Genomic DNA, 17713 nt, shown 5'->3' on the forward strand with positions numbered 1-17713 from the left:
AGCTCTATAATTGAGTTTGTCCCTTTTAAGTGGGAGTGAAAGCGACGTCTTCGTGAGAATTTATTCTCCGTGTCAGACCTAGCAAGTAACTTTTGGGGTTCATATGCTCTATGTCTTCGTGAGAATTTATTCTCCGTGTTAGTCATAGAGAAATGTATCCCCTCGAATTGAACTCGATCCGTTTAAGTCTGTAATGGACTATGATCGAGGGTTTGATAGCCCAAGGGGGCATCAACAAGGACAGTTCGAGTACCTATACTCCTAGAACTGAAAACCTGCATATAATAAACCCTAGAAACTCTCCCCGATCTGAAACCATGCCGAAATTTTGTCAGTAGGTATACACAAAGGAGAAATAAACTCTAGCTTTTAATTTATTTCTTTTTCCTGAATAAATGCATGCGAACTAGAAATCATGCAGTTAGGTTAAATTTTCCAAACAAAGCATGGAACTAGAAAGCATGAGGTTAAGATTTATACATTGATATATAGTTTTTTTTAGTTGGTACTAACTATTCTATTTTTTTTTATTTTTTTTCATGTATATTACATTGCTCTAATATGTTCATATTGATTTCTTTTGTTTGCATTACATGATCATGGCATAACCAAAAGGTGTTGGCTTGAAAGACTGTTCATCATATTGGAAAGAAATCGTAAATGGACAAAAAAGTTTTATGATCAAACAAAATATGATGCGGCCAAGGAAAGACATCCTGAAGAAACTACGAGGATCGAGGGAAGTTCTGCACACAGAGAATCGGTTATATTAATACCAAAAGTAATCCATAAAGATTCTGCCAGATTGATACCAAAAGCAGTCTATGGTAAGAGTATCAGTCGGGACATTCAGAGTAATGGAGATTTTTATGAAGCTCAAGCATGTTATTTGAAGGACTTGAACGACCAAAATGAGAAATTGAGCACAGAAATGAAAACCATGCATGAAGATTTTCAGAAGATCAGTCAAACCTTTCAAAATGCTGGCCTAGGAAGTACCCCAGAAGAATGGATAACAGGGGTCACCAAGCTGAAAAAGAACTGCAACATATATGAAGATCTTATTCAAGAACTCCTTGGACAGAAAAGATCTCTTACAAGGGAAAATGAGCAACTCCGAGAAGTGACAGAAAATAAAAGAGAATGTCATGGAAGATGTTGCAGTCCAGACAAGCAATATGTCCCTTAAGTTGATAGACTAATTTGGCTTTGGATAAGTTAGGAATGAAATATATCCCTACATGTAAAGTTTTGTTTGATGTACCGAAACTTTTGCGTTCAATGAAATCTGTTCTAAGATGATCACTCTTGAGTAACACCTTTTCATACATGCATTTGTATTTTGCATTTGTACATTTTTACGTTTGTATTTACATTTACATTTTTAAATTTACATCATGCATTAAAACATATTTAATTAAATAATAATGTTTATTTATTTTCAATATCAAAGAAAAGGGCAGTCTTAATATAACTGGATGTCCTATTCTGGTATTTTAAATAATTTACATTTACATTTTTACATTTGCATATTTACATTTGGCATCTTTGCATTTGTATTGCACAATTTGTATTCTTGTTATTACATTCACATATTTACATTTACATTTGGCATCTTTGCATTTTTATGTCATAATACATTAAAACATTCATTTCATTAAAATAAGGATTTTAAACGAAGTGATCTTGGTTTTTCCTTGAAGCAAGAACGCTCAGCACGACACAAGAAAAATGTCTAAAGAAACTGAGGATATTCTATCCAAATTAAAGATAGAGCAAAAAAGAGATACAGGAAGAATTGAGGAGCAAGTACGCACAAATCGAAGCTAATTCTCAGATCGATCTACTGAACAATATGAAAGAAATGATTGAGAAGCATTTGACTGCTAGAAAGAATCTTGTTGAAAACTCCACAAATCCTCTGGGTATTACGCCTGCTCATATTCCTGAGCACACCTCTGTACGTCAGGAAATCCAATCACCAGTTCACTTCACTGTTAAGAAACAACGATATCAGGCTGGAGTTTCATTCCCTACTGACTGTCTTACTGCTTCTGGGTTAAAGCCAAATGAATTCTGTACTACTTCTAGAGAGACGGTTGAGTCATTTTATGAGTTTGACGCCAAAGAACTGAACTTGGTCCCCGACTTAATTCTCCCACCAAATTTTAAAATTCCAGATTTTGAGAAGTATAATGGGACCACATATCCTGAATATCATATCACTATGTACTGTCGTTGTATGACTGGCTATATAGAGAATGAAAAATTGTTGATCCACTGTTTCCAAGACAGTTTATCCGGGTCTGCATCCAAATGGTATAATCAGCTAAAACGTACTCAAATACGTTCTTGGAGGGATTTAGCTCAAGCTTTTTTGGGTCAATACAAGCACATGACTGATATGGCCCCTGATCGAACAATGTTGTAAAGCATGAATATGAAGTGTAATGAAAGCTTTCGACAATATTCACAATGATGGAAAGACGTTGCTTCTCAAGTACATCCACCATTGACTGAAAAAGAGTTCACTACTTTGTTCATCAGCACATTAAAATTTCCTTATGTTAATCACATGATAGGGGTTGTCCCTAATAATTTCTCTGACATCATCATAATTGGAGAAATCATCAAAATGGCTATCAAGAATGGCAAAATAAGAGGCTCTGACAATACTAAAGTCAAGAAAGAAGCTGGGGTTAATACAGTGAAGTCTTATTCAGTTAAACATGGTGCCAAATCTTATAGAGTGATCAAGAAAAGAAAAGGAATGTGCAGGGATTTCAATTTCCTCCCTTCCACTGTTCGAGTGAAAAATTGCATCAAAAAATGCTCTCAGCCAGATCAATTACTCTACAACTTGATCAATCACAATGGCCTCCAAATGAGAATTGGACCTATAAGGAAGTTCATTGGATAAATCAGACTAGAATTCCAAATTGTTCAGCTAAGGTTCCTGGTAACCTTAAGGGAAATTTCCAAGACCCTTTAGAGCAAGCAATTCAAAAATGCAAGATAAAAGAAGGGGTTAAGGTTCAATGTTCAGAAACCATTGTTGCAACAGAGACTAATGTGACCAAATCCTGCAAAGAAAATGGGAAAAGAAATCAAAAGGCTCCCATGGATGTAATTCGAGATTGGCCCATAGGTCTAAGAAGGAATGAGGCAGATATAACCCAGAAGACACCTCAGATACATGTATCAGATTTTCCGAAACCCAGTAAGGCAAAGGACAACTTAAGAAATCTGGTTAATATTACCCCAGTTATAGCTAAAATGAGCATTCAGAACCCCCTCGATAACATGAGAGCATTCATTCGGTCAGAATGATCAAAGAAAGTGATAGCCTCGCGAGTAAGAAAAACTCTGAAGGTGTTTCAAGAATCTATCTCAGACCTGTACCCTCATTTGGTTAAAGGTCACTACATTACACCAAGATTGGTGAAGGTGTCACCAAAGCCTTATGCCCATTGCTATGATCAAAATAGCTTCTGTAATTTTCACTTGGGAGTATCTGGACATTCAACATGGAATTGTTGGTCACTGTTAAAGGAAATAGAGACGCTCGTTGACAAGGGAGTCTTGACACAAGAAACGATCAAGAAATGGGGGGCAAATAAAGATAAAAATCCTGGGCTAAGTACACACCCAACATTAGAGGAGTAATGATGCATAAACAAGTGGAAGTGTTATCTACCACTGTAGTACTTTCTATTTTCAGCATCTTGTTTGAATATGTTTTTTGTTCCTTTCTCCGCCTTTTGTGTAATAAATAAATATGTGTTTCTTTTATGGTTATGAGCAAGGAGTCAAATTTTAATCTTGAGATTATTGAGTATCAAGTAGATTAAATATTCTTTTAATTTTTCAAGAGTTATAGATCTATTGGCAAGTGGTAAAATTATATCTTCAATATCACATCCAATGCCAATTACTCAAACCAAATCCTGACACTACAAAGATTCTGAAGAAATGTCTCCACCTGTTTTTACACCTACTCCAGATGTTTACCTTTTCGGGTATAGTTGATTGATGATACTACATTCCACCATATACATGACTTCAAAAGTCACACATTTGTCTTTTCGAACACAAAACCATCATAAACCAAAAGACCTCAAAAGAACCAAACTTTCAATTATCCGTGAATTTTACTGCAAGAAGAGACTAGATGAGGCATCATGGACCAACTCATTGATGATAATTTCGAGTGATTAGGGCATACTCAAAGAAGAAGGGGAAAGTGATTGATTGAAATAAATATATCATGCATTAATTACATTTTTTCATGTAAATAAAGTTAATCTTGAATATTCATCCCCCTGTGGATACCTCTTTTTACAAAGGTTTCTGTGTATGAGATGATGAACGACATTGTTTCATTTATCCTTTAATATATATATATATATATATCCTTTGTTGTCCCCATTTGAGCCTGAATAATGTTTCTTCTAATTCAACCCTAACCAAGGATCACCCTCTACATTAGGGGGCAAGGTAAAGGATATTGGCTCACAAGAATAAAGATTGTCAATACAGTTTTATTACGAAGACAAGTTTCCATGAAGTCATGAAAGTTTTGAACTACAAAGTATGTCAAATACAGAGTGCTTGAAGATCAATCCAATCAAGAATAATGGAAAACCTCCAAAATGCAAAAGGAAAAAGAGGTGCTCAAAGCAATTGAAGTATTATACTCATCCAGCAAAGAAAGAAGAAGAAGAAAAAGAAAAAAAAAAAGAAAAAGGAAAATCGAATAAAGATGGGTGATTTATTGAGCCTCAAGTTACAAGGTTGATCAAGTACAAACAAGAAGAGCAAGAAATGCTGGAGATATGAGAAAATGGAAATGAATCCAAAATTTGGCACTCTAGAGGGATCCAGTTGATGGAAAATTCCTCAGCAAGGCAGATCCAAGTCAAACAAAACAAGATTGACGGCATCAGAATGAATTGATCCTTGGTTTGATGACCCTTAAACACTTATTTGGGCCTTTTTATCCCTTTCTTTCGTAACCATAAGCCATGGCCTACGTTACGTACCTGAAAAGTCCATTCTAATCATACATGGGTTTCTAAGTAAAAGATGATATCTTTAGAATTCATTCCGCCTTCCAAGATTGATTTTTATTTGCAAAATTAGTTTTTAAAATCTTTAATGCATGATATGAAAAATGATAAAGGTGAGTTCAAGATATAAATTTTTAAATAACATCTTGAAACCAAAGGAGGATTCGAGTTGAAAACCTGAAAAGCGGCTCGAATATTGAATGGTGCAACAACGACATAAGAGACGATCTTAAGCTCTTAATAAAGCACCACATCTCAAAAACGTTCCTGAGATTCTGGAAACGAGAAGCATCTCTACAAGATGAGCATAACAACCATTTCTTCAAGTTAGTGGAAGCCCAAAGCGACATACTGAACCAACTTGAAAGAACCTACTTTACCAAAATCAACCTACACCTCAAATCAGTCAATAATTTTGACACTTGCCATAGGACTATGATTTTTGAATGATTTAAAAGTGTAGTTGATTTATTTGATATTCATTAAACTCCTTGTTTATGATTCGATTATATTGTGAACCTGAAAGGGGTAATACTTTGCAAAATTCTTTCATTCTTCAATAAAGAAAGGAGAAAAAACATTTTCAAACAGTACAATCTCAAATGAGGAAGGTCCTTAAAGCAATTATTGCTTATTCTACCTTTGTTGTAGAAAAAGAATGAACGAAGCCAGAATAATGAAGCACTTCACATTTTTGAAGGCAAGTGGTCCAAGAAGCCAGAAAGTCTGGAGAATTGAACTTGTAACACTCTCCTATGACATTATTAGCAGCTCATCAAGAAAGATCGTTTATCTCATACTGAGGGCAATAAGGATCACCAGACAGATTATTTTCTCCAACCATCAATTCATGTTCTCTAGAAGATTACATTATAGAACCATGAGCAAGTCACTACCTGCACTCTGGTTATACCGTGATGCTGGCTCAAGTCTTGATACATCATTGCTACTTCTTCTATGCCGATCACTTTCTTTGTCAAGATGATACCCATTATGTCCTTCAGAAGATTGTTGAATTTGAATTTGAGGACTTAGGGCACAGAATAAGATATTGGAACAGATTCTACACTTGTATGCTGTACAGGATTCCAAAGTTGAGATAACCAGTTTTACCATCAACTAAACCTTTCCATAGTTAAGGAAGAGTGAGATATGGCAGTGTGTATTTTGGAGCAGCAGAAGAGACAGTTGTCGTAGCAGTCATTACAAGAAAATGCACCAACAAAAATCTTCTAGTTAATCATGATGATGTTTATGCTTCCGGTAAGATTGTTACACAGGATGCTACCGACAACAAGGTCGAATCCGCCAAATCTATTCATCAATTGCTCCAACCGATCACCATTCAGTTCTTGCACCTCTGTTTTCAAAGATATACTAAGACAGTAGAAGGCGATCTTTGCAGCACTGATTCCAGCAAAAAGAAACAAGACATTGATATCACTGGGAAACATGTCTCTAAACAGATCCTTATGTATGGTTTTTAAGGAAACCTAGAAGTATTTCCACCTCATCAGGTTCAAGTGGAGCAACTTTATTCCTTCCAACCCATACTAGATTCCATTTTCAGCACTCATTAAGAACATACTTCTGGACACTCTAAGGTGGCTCATTGTCATAAGCTTCAAGAACCTTACAGATCCTTTCTGTTAATTTGGCACTTCCTGTACGTTTATAAACAGTTCAACTTTGTTTTTGGATTCCAAGAAGGCCATCATTTCTTTGTCAATGGAAAGCATCAGCACATGGAGGAAGCAGAATAAGAGAAACTCTGTTCTTAATTGGCAGATTATGAATATAGCCTATTTTCAGTGTGACAGCATGAAAATGCTTCGAATCTACAAATTCTGGCTTTACATCGAATAAGTACTGTGATATTCCAGTCCAAACTTAAATGGAACAAATGAATGTGCTCATAGCATCTTCTGGAAGTGTTCTTTGAGTTATCTGATCTGGTTTGGCAAAACCAATCATTGAATTTGGAAGATGAATGTGCTCATAGCATCTTCTGGAAGTGTTCTTTGAGTTATCTGATCTGGTTTGGCAAACCAATCATTGAATTTAGAAGATGAATTTGTTCATAACATCTTCTGGAAGTGTTCTTTGAGTTATCTAATCTGGTTGGACAGAACCAATCATTGAATTTGGAAGATGAATTTGCTCATAGTAGAAATAAAGAGACTCAATAGCATCTTCTGGAAGTGTTCTTTGAGTTATCTGATCTGATTCGGTAGGAACCCCAGAACCGATCATTGGAATTGAAAGATGAACTGCATGATCATCTTCATTAAGAAGCTTCTTTTCAAGCTTCCTCTGCTTCTTCCTTTTCCACAAATCATAGCCCAAGTTTTGCCTTTGCTTGTAATTGGGATCATTGCATAATGGCTTCCTATCTTCTACCATAAGAAGTACGTCAGTAACCTTAGCCATTTGATCAACACATATAAAATCTGTCAATTCTGCAATTGATGAATCTGAACCACATCTCTCCATGGTTATTGAAGTTTCAGCCTCTGAGAATCCCATTTTTGTCAAGTATAACAGTTTACTCTCCTCATCAGAATCAGAATTCATGATTTCCTCGATATTAGAAGAACTATCAATATATGTGAAACCATCCTGAAAGATCGCTTCATAATCAGATGAGTTGTTATCAGAACCAACATGTTGCATGGGTGCGGATTTTGATGAGCTTGTACCATTGAATATGTAGTCTTGCTACTACATCAGATTACTGTTTGCATAAATTGGTTTCTCTCCCACAGAAAAGTATATTTAAGATATGGCCTTCACTGAAAGATGATAAGCCACTGTGTCAGCCTGGAACGGATTACCAAGCTATTTTTACTACTCTGTCTGATTAAATCCCTCTATATACAGAAAATGGTCAGTTCATTCAAAAGAGGCACATATCTCAGACGTTTCTGTCAAAATGATTGATTGTTCCTTAAGTCTGTGACAACGTGAAGAGGATTCCTCCAGTTACTTGACAACACTGCTGTTTAGTGACACCATAATGAGAGCCTTCAAGATAAACAAATTTGGGGCACGAATAAATCCACAAGTACCTACAACAGTGCATTGTCAAAATTGGACCTTGTTCAGATAATGATATTCAAGTCAAACAGACATTGAGAGTGAATCAGAAGCAGAATATTGGGGCATCTCGAAAGCCCATTTCAGACAGAAATGTTTCATGTGGGACATCTTGAGGGCCCATTTCAACCAGAAATAGAATATTAGGGCATTTTGAAGGTTCACAGCAATATGAATATTTGGGCATTCTTGGAGGTTCATCTCAATAAGAAGTAACATTGAGCATACTTTTAGCATCTATATCAGCAAATGTTGAGGCATTTTAAAGGTTCCTTCAGACAGATCCATGTGGGGCATTTTGAAGGCTCAGATTAACAAGAAGCAAATGTTGGAGCATGCTGAAAGCCCATTTCAATCGGAATCAGGAATGTTGATGCATTATGCATGCTTGTATTAGCAAATGTTGGGGCATGTTGAAGGCCCATATCATCATGGGTCAAGATCATTGACTTGAACAAATATTTCCAATGAGACATAAATATATGAAGATGAAAATGGTGATACAGTGACAGTCTAGCTGACTATACATAATTGCTTCGTTCATCAGGCAGTTACATTATGATCATGTTGTTGAACAAATGTTTACTCAGCAAGTATGTTTTCAAATACCTAATCTTCTTAACCGTATGTCACATGATAGTATGTTCTTTGTTAAGCTACATTACGGTTGCATGAATAAGATGGTCCCCAGGTAGACTACTCGTTCCAAGGTTCAGTTCCTCAAGATCTCAGCTTTAAATTTGGCCTTTTGTGTGTCAGTGATAATTGAAATATTTCTTTGAGGTTCCTGGCAGTTAGTTTCAACCATACTGTTGGGATTATGAAGTTGTTTTTCACATCAGTTTTTACTTGCTTGATGACATTCTTCTGAGACTTGACTCACTTACATTACTGTTATTCCCGTTGTTACTGGGGTCATTATTGCTAGCCAGGTAGAACTGAGTTTTTATCTATTTTGGGTTTTATCATGTGTGTTTCATCCCCATCAGCAAGAATTCCACGGATATCTTTCCATACATAGCTCTTATAGTGGGTGTTTTCTAATTCCTACAACGCTCATTACAGAAGAAAACGTGATCAATATCACACTTGCCCTTGCTCGAGATGATATTAAGATCAGTTGGTATCTTTTATTCAACTCGACACTAGCATATATCGTGAATTTGACCAACTTTTTGGTTATACCAACATCTCACTTATATCCCCACTGAGTTTTGTTCTCAAGTGATCTTGTGATATCATACAAAAACTTTGAACACTAGGCAAAGAGCTTCAATAATTGAGAAATCTGAGCAGAGTCCACAGCAAAGGATGAATGCGTTGTCAAATGTTTATGTCCCACAGAAAAGGATGAATGTGTTGTCAAGTGTTTTACATCTAAGCTGAAACCACATGAGATGAAGAATATGTTATCAAATGTTTTACGAACCAGTTATTCTGATGTTGAACCAATGTTGTGATCATATGGTTTCCATTTTTGATCCAAGATGAAGTTTGTCTTCTTCAACTTCAAGATTATAAGATGAGATATGATGAAGATTTTATTCCGCAGATGGAGAGCTGAAATTTTAACCACAAGAAACTAGTTAAATATGGAGACATATTATATGGTCCAAGTTGCTTTGTTCGAGATCCAATTAGATGTGGAGACATGAAAGGAATTGGAATAAATCCTCCTTGTGATATGTTTCAAGAGTCAAATTAGAACAGGCTCTACTCTCCTAATTAATCCTTGCTGAGTCAGGCATATCTACATCTACACTCTTCAAAGATGATAGATTCTCTTTTTAAAGATGACAGATTCTCTTTTCAAAGATGAAAACTTTATGGGATTTCTACACAAGTCCAAACAAATAAAGTTGGTTTTATCCAAGACAAAATGGGGCATTAAGGTCATAATTCTGACTACGACAAGAGTTCCACGAATAAAACAATTCTTCTGAGACTTTCATAAAGCAAAGAATACATAAAGATACAAGTTGATCAGATAGTTCTTCAGAAATGCAAGCTTGATAACATAAGTTGCTACACTGATATCCAGAGTTGACCCTGGCAATAAATGATGAAGTGGAGGAAAACCGAGTTCACCATTTTGAAGTCAAATGAAAAATTGCATCAACATTCATGCATCATATTTAGACATTTGCAAAATAGGAGCATTTTCATTCATTTTATCCATGTTAAAATTTGACAGGAATTTCAAAGATTTTAGCAAAGATATGAATTCATCATTCGATGATTCAGCATTACCAGTTCGAGTTCATAATGAGAAGAACTCATCTGAAGAAAAAAGAAGAAGTTCATAATGAGAAGAACTTGTTCAACTTTTCGCTTGAATTCATCATTCGATGATTCAGCATTACCAGTTCGAGTTCATAATGAGAAGAACTCATTTGAAGAAAAAAGAAGAAGTTCATAATGAGAAGAACTTGTTCAACTTTTCGCTTGAATTCATCATTCGATGATTCAGTATTTCCAGAAAAAGTTCATAATGAGAAGAACTCATCTGAAGAAGGAAGAAGAAATTCATAATGAGAAGAATTTTTTCAACCTTTTGCTCAAATCCATCTCTTGATGGATCAGCTTTTCCAGAGAAAGTTCATAATGAGAAGAACTCATCTGAAGAATGAAGAAGAAGTTCATAATGAGAAGAACTCATCTGAAGAAAAAAGAAGAAGTTCATAATGAGAAGAACTTGTTCAACTTTTCGCTTGAATTCATCATTCGATGATTCAGTATTTCCAGAAAAAGTTCATAATGAGAAGAACTCATCTGAAGAAGGAAGAAGAAATTCATAATGAGAAGAATTTGTTCACCTTTTGCTCAAATACATCACTTGATGGATCAGCTTTTCCAGAAAAGTTCATAATGAGAAGAACTCATCTGAAGAAGGAAGAAGAAGTTCATAATGAGAAGAATTTGTTCAACCTTTTGCCTGAATTCATCACTTGATGGATTAACTTTTCCAGAGAAAGTTCATAATGAGAAAAACTCATATGAAGAAGGAAGAAGAAATTCATAATGAGAAGAGCTTGTTCAACCTTTGTTTGATGCTATCACAGAAGGAAATAGATCAGTATCAGCATTTCCAGAAGAAGTTCATAATGAGAAGAGCTTGTTCAACCTTTTGCTCAAATCCATCATCTGATGGATCAGCTTTTCCAGAAAAAGTTCATAATGAGAAGAACTCATCTGAAGAAGGAAGAAGAAATTCATAATGAGAAGAATTTGTTCAACCTTTTGCTCAAATCCATCATTCGATGGATCGCATTTCCAGAGAAAGTTCATAATGAGAAGAACTCATCTGAAGAAGGAAGAAGAAGTTCATAATGAGAAGAACTTGTTCAACTTTTTGCTTAAATTCATCATTTGATGGATCATCATTACCAGTTAGAGTTCATAATGAGAAGAACTCATTTGAAGAAGAAGAAGAAGTTCATAATGAGAAGAATTTGTTCAACTTTTCACTTGAATTCATCATTCGATGGATCAGCATTGCCAGGTCGAGTTCATAATGAGAAGAACTTATCTGAAGAATAAGAAGAAGTTCATAATGAGAAGAACTTGTTCAACTTTTCACTTGAATTCATCATTCGATGGATCAACTTTTCCAGAGAAAGTTCATAATGAGAATAACTCATCTGAAGAAGGAAGAAGAAGTTCATAATGAGAAGAACTTGTTCAACCTTTTGCTTGAATTCATCATTCGATGGATCAACATTGCCAGGTAGAGTTCATAATGAGAAGAACTCATCTGAAGAAAGAAGAAGAAGTTCATAATAAGAAGAACTTGTTAAACCTTTTGCTCGACTCTATCCCAGAAGGATAAATCAGCATCAACATTTTCAGAGAAAGTTCATAATGAGAAGAACTCATCTGAAGAAGGAAGAAGAAGTTCATAATGAGAAGAGCTTGTTCAACCTTTGTTTGATTCTATCACAGAATGAGATAGATCAGTATCAACATTTCCATAAAAAGTTCATATAAGAAGAACTCATCTGAAGAAGGAAGAGAATTGTTCAACTTTTTGCTAGATTACATCACAGAAGAAGATAAATTGTCATCCCCAGCGAAAAAGTTCATAATGAGAAGAACTCATCTGAAGAAGAAGAAGTTCGTAATGAGAAGAACTTATTCAACACTTTGCATGACTCTATCACAGAAGGAGATAGATCAGCACCAACATTGCCAGAATGAGATAAATTGTCAATCCCAGTGAAAGAATTCATAATGAGAAGAATTCATCCTAAGTGAGCAAAAAGTTCATAAGGAGAAGAACTTATAGCTCAGAAGTTTAAACATTTCAAGCTAAAATGGTGTTTTATGTCTTTGCTCCATTCCTGTTCCACAGTAACGAGCAAAGAGGGCAGCTGTAATCACCATTTTTACCTCTCCATTCCAGCAACTCCACGTTGCAGCTACAAACAGCCTCCAGCAAGCCGGGACAGCAGCCCATCCACGCAGCAATTTCCAGCAGCCGCAGCAGCCCTCCACGCAGCATTTCCAGTAGCTTCCAGTGACAGCTGCCCCTCCACGTTGAAGCTATAGGGTGAGTCACCACCATAGTTTGGTGACTCACCGAACTCCCCCTTATTACCCGGTCCATGGAAAGCTTTGTGGTGGCTATAAAAGCCACCACCGAGCATGCAAAAAAAGAAGAGGGGAATGAACGGAGCGAGCAAGAAAAGAAAAAGGAGAGCAATCAAACAGAAAAAAAAAAAATAGAGTGAAGATACCGAGCAACTTACCTTCGTCGGAGCATCCAAATCAACCGGAAAACCACCAAAAAAACCGAAGGTAAAGATTTAGATCTACGGAGTTTGCGGTTTTTTTTAGAACAAGAGGAAGCCGGAATCGGATTTAGAAATAAAAGAGGATTTTTTGGGTAATTTTGTAAAATTCCGGCCACCGTGAACGGTGGCCGGCGACGATGACCGGCCGGTCACCGGTATTCTTCCGGTGAGGGAGCTCTAGAGAGAAGCTAGAGCTTCTCTCTCTAAGAGAGAAGCAAATGGAGAGAAATGATAATTTAGGCCATTTTGGCCTATTTATACCCTTACCAAACGACGTAGTTTTGGTGAGGGCCTCTGTGTAATTTCCGCATGGGGAAAACCATACGCATTATCCTCCTGATTTGATAGATTTATTTTAGTCACTAAATTAAGTTTTCGAGCATTTTAATTTTGTTCCTGAATTTATTTTATTATATTTTAGTCCTTTCCCGTAATTATGTAATTTAGGGTAAATAATATATTTAGACCCTGTAACTTTATTAATTTTTAATTCAATCCCGAATAATTAATATAAGATCATACTGTTAATACTTAGTTTTTATAATATTTTAAATTAGAGCTTTTAATTTTAATATGTTATAATTTAGTCCTTAATTTTAATACTTTCATTTATTTTACAAGTTTTATTACCGTTTATATTTAATAATATTGTATTTTAGTCGTTATTTATTTTATATGTTTGTATATTTAATTATTATTATGTATCATATAAATATATAATAAATAATATCTATTTGCTTATTTTTATATTTATATTAAATAAAATCATATTTAAAATTTTAAATTACTTTTAAGAAAATAATCATATTTTAATATTTTTTTTATATCAAGAAATGGGCTGTCTTAAAGCACCTAGAAGTCCTTTTCTGATATTCTTAAATAAATAAATATCATATTTTTATAAATTATATAAAAATATATATTAATTTATTTAATTATTTTTAGAAAGATGTTTTTTAATATTTATTTATTTTTTAATATTAAGAAAAGAGCTGTCTTAAAGCACCTAGAAGTCCTTTTCTGATATTTCTAAATAAATAAATATTTTATTTATAAATATATTTAAATTAATATATTTCTTCATAATCATAATTTGAAATAATAGGATTATAAATTAATATATTTGAATTTTTAAATTCTAATAAGAGACAATTTATAATTAAAAAGTACCAATTTTGGGCGTTGTAGGGGTGCTAATCCTTCCCTAAACGTAACCGACCACGAATCCCTTTTTATTATTAAAAAGAACGAATTTTTGGTTAAAACGCAGATCAATTTATCTTTTAACTGATGTTTTCTTAAAAACTCTTTTAAAAGATAATTTTTTTAGGTATTCGACCTACCTGATCCAAAAGGCCGATGGCGACTCCCAAATTATTTTCAAAACCATTTATTCACATCAATTTTCTCGCCAAATAAATATTTCGTGCCCGGACGAAAACCGGTTACGACAGGTGTGTTGGCTTCTCTTAAAACTTTGTCTTTGCGGAACTGTGGCATGAATGGGACGTTACCTACCCTAGGTAAATTCATCATGAACTGATCTTGGGGAGTGACTAATGATCATATGTCTTTTATTGGAATAACTTCCATAATTCTGCTATACAGGTTGGTGTGATTTGCGGAAGCTTAAGGCACTGGTTCTTAGTCAAAATGTACTTGAAGGAGCACTACCTTCATGTATGGCCAACTTATCATCTCTTCGGATTTTGGATCTTTCCGATAATCGGTTCACCGGTGATGGAGCCTCCTCCACTCCCCTAGGCAATCTCACATTGCTTAGGTTCGTTTCTCTTTCAAGAAATCTTTCCATCTCTTTTCAAATCATTTGCCAACCACTCACACCTCAAAATACTGGGTAGTGATCAAAACAAATTCGTAAATGAGCCAACCTCCCAGACTTGGGTTCCCAAGTTTCAACTAAAAGTCTTCCGTATATGGAATTGTGAAACAAGGGAACTCCACAACGAGCTTCCCAAGTTCCTGTATTACCAAAATGACCTTGGTTTGTAATCTTTCATATAATAATCTTGGAGGAAAGTTTCCTTCTTGGTTGTTGGAGAACAATACAGGATTAGAGTTATTTGTGATACAGGGCAATTCCTTTACGGGCCCTCTGGAGCTGCCGTCTATCCCAAATCCAAAAATGTTCTCTTTTGACATATCCAACAACAATATTCATGGTGAAATCCCAACCAATATTTGTACAATATTTCCAAGGATAAGACATTGAACTTGTCTGGCAATATCCTTGAAAGTAATATTCCTCCTTGCTTGGGTAATCTCAACACTGACGCTTTTTATTTAGATTTGTCATTTAATCAGTTGTCTGGAGGAATACCAGAAGAGATAGCCAAATTTGGCTCGTTACAATTTCTTAGACTATCGAATAATCGTCTGACCGGAAAAATACCCCCTATCATCTTCAGCTTCAAATCATTGAACATGTTGTATTTAGATGGGAATAACTTTGATGGAGGAATACCTACTATTGATAGTTCAACTGTCCTTTTATCTCCTCTTTGGGCTTTGGATTTAAGTAATAACAGTTTGTCTGGTGAGCTCCCAGGATGGATATGGAATATGTCAACATTGATAACATTAGCTTATCTGATAATCAACTTAAGGGTCCCATTCCGATGGAATTGTGCCATTTGGATAACCTCGAGCTTTTGGACTTTTCACACAATAATTTTTCTGGCTCAATACCTTTTGCTTCAATTCACAACCCATCAGACGTCTCCATTTGAGCAACAATAGATTAAGTGGCACCTTGACAAGGGCATTTGTTATTAGCACGTCATTGGTGACTTTAGACCTAAGTGAAAACCACTTAACAGGTGAAATTCCTTATTGGATTGGTAACTTTTCTGCTTTGAGCATCCTCCTTCTGAAAGGCAATTATTTTACTGGAGAAATTCCCATTGAGCTATGCAAAGTGTACTCATTAAGTATCATAGATCTTTCTCACAATGAGCTTTACGGTCCAATACCTTCTTGTTTGAGTTATTTAACTCTTGAGCCAAATGAAAATAAATCTTCAGCATCAACAAATGATATCAGCGGTTTTTCTGTAGTACTTGAGGGAGCTGATTACTTTGGACTGACGGAATTTGAAATGGTCGATCTAGAAGGTTACAGGCCAGCCATTGACTTTCCGGAAACAAAGGATCTAAGGGTAGAAAGGGTGGTTTATTCAACAAAGAGAGGATCTTATACATACAAAGGAAACATTCTTGAGTATATGTCTGGGATTGATTTATCATGCAACAGATTAACTAGTGAAATCCCTCTTCAGTTCGGAAACTTGAGTGAAATCCGTTCCTTGAACTTGTCACACAACAACTTGACTGGATACATACCATCAACATTCTCAAAGCTCAAGCAAATTGAGAGTCTGGATATTTCCCACAACAACCTAATTGGAGAATCCCTATTCAATTGACAGAGTTGTACACCTTAGAAGTCTTCAATGTGTCATACAACAACTTGTCAGGAGTATTCCATCTCAGACAGCTCAATTTGGGACCTTCGATGAAAGCAGTTACGAGGCGAATCCTTTTCTCTGCGGACCTCCCCTGCACAAAAGTTGTGACAGGCCTGATTCACGCCCAACAACACCAAATCCCTCGGACGACGAAGAAGAAAGCGGTTTGATGGACATGTACGTTTTCTGGGTGACCTTTTCTGTTTCTTATGCTGTTGTGTTACTGGTTATTGCAGCCATCCTGTACATTAATCCATATTGGCGTCGAGCTTGGTTTTATTTTATTGAACGCTGCATCGAGACTTGCCGGTATTTATTGAGGACAATCTTCTGCGATTTTCCATCTTCAGAAAAAGCAAGTAGCAGCATTGTGCTTTGATGGTTTACATAGGTTTGTGTTCGTTTATTAAGCTTCTGTTTCAACTTATCTACTTTATATAGTTTTAAAATATCTTTGTTCTCTTATAATTGCTAGTATTTGTGAAAACTACATATATTGTCATGCAATTTCAACTAAAACATCGATTGCGCTTGTATATGGTGGTTTATATTCTATACATTATATTTATATGCATCAACACTTACAGATTATAAGAATAGCATTGAATTGAAACGGGCATCCAAGTATTTCTTGTTTTAAGTTTTTCTATGCTTCTAATCGGCAACTACCTCATTAACTGTTTTATACAAACTTGAATATATATATATATTATCCCAGAAAAATGCTGTCATGTTATACAAACTTGATTGATAATGATATTAAATTAGTTTTTATACATGTAAAGACCCCCCCCACACACACACCCCAAAAAAAAAGAAAGAGAAAAAGAAAGTATCAATTAAATTCATATTGACATATAAGATTTTGACTTGCATGTGAGGCCAGTATGACATTGCAATTTCGTCATTGATTACTCCTCTCAATCTCAAGAACATGCACGTTCATGCTAAAAAGATGCATCTTGCATGTCAATGTGGTAGGAAAACCCTACTTATTGGTGTGTGTTTTACTATATTTAAGTGTTAAGCCCTAATTTAAAACCTATGAGTTGATGATAAGCACATGTCCTTCTGAGTAGGAAGGGGCGAGAGATGCTAAAAGAATAACTACATTTTCTGAAAATTTTAAATTATTATAATTTAAATATCTTTTTATATTTTATATTGATAATATAATATTGTAACTCCTGAAATTCTATAATTTCATATCCCTGACATAATCCTACGCCTATCCCTCCTACCGCATCCCAATTTGTAAAGAAATTGTC

At 35.2% G+C, this 17713-nt stretch overlaps 1 protein-coding gene across 1 annotated transcript; it reads left to right on the forward strand.

The window, feature by feature from the left end:
* Positions 1–1864: 1864 nt before the first annotated feature.
* Positions 1865–16858, forward strand: LOC120150520 (receptor-like protein kinase 7). The gene is made up of 6 exons (XM_039163203.1): positions 1865–2078; positions 12568–12681; positions 14567–14741; positions 15031–15085; positions 15179–15515; positions 15652–16858. The coding sequence occupies exons 1-6, from the start codon at positions 1865–1867 to the stop codon at positions 16401–16403; spliced, it is 1647 nt and encodes a 548-aa protein (XP_039019134.1). The 3' UTR covers positions 16404–16858.
* Positions 16859–17713: the final 855 nt, after the last annotated feature.

The sequence above is a fragment of the Hibiscus syriacus genome, unplaced genomic scaffold (genome assembly GCF_006381635.1).
Source record: "Hibiscus syriacus cultivar Baekdansim isolate YM2019G1 unplaced genomic scaffold, ASM638163v2 tig00111022_pilon, whole genome shotgun sequence".
NCBI lineage: Eukaryota > Viridiplantae > Streptophyta > Magnoliopsida > Malvales > Malvaceae > Hibiscus > Hibiscus syriacus.

What these genes read in the sequence shown, in the direction of transcription:
- LOC120150520 (XM_039163203.1), top strand. Translation starts at nt 1,865, where the DNA reads ATGATTGAGAAGCATTTGACTGCTAGAAAGAATCTTGTTGAAAACTCC. An exon ending in GTTAAAGCCAAATGAATTCT is followed by an intron (nt 2,079 to 12,567) that starts GTACTACTTCTA and finishes TCTCCATTCCAG; the next exon opens with CAACTCCACGTTGCAGCTAC. An exon ending in AGCATTTCCAGTAGCTTCCA is followed by an intron (nt 12,682 to 14,566) that starts GTGACAGCTGCC and finishes TCTGCTATACAG; the next exon opens with GTTGGTGTGATTTGCGGAAG.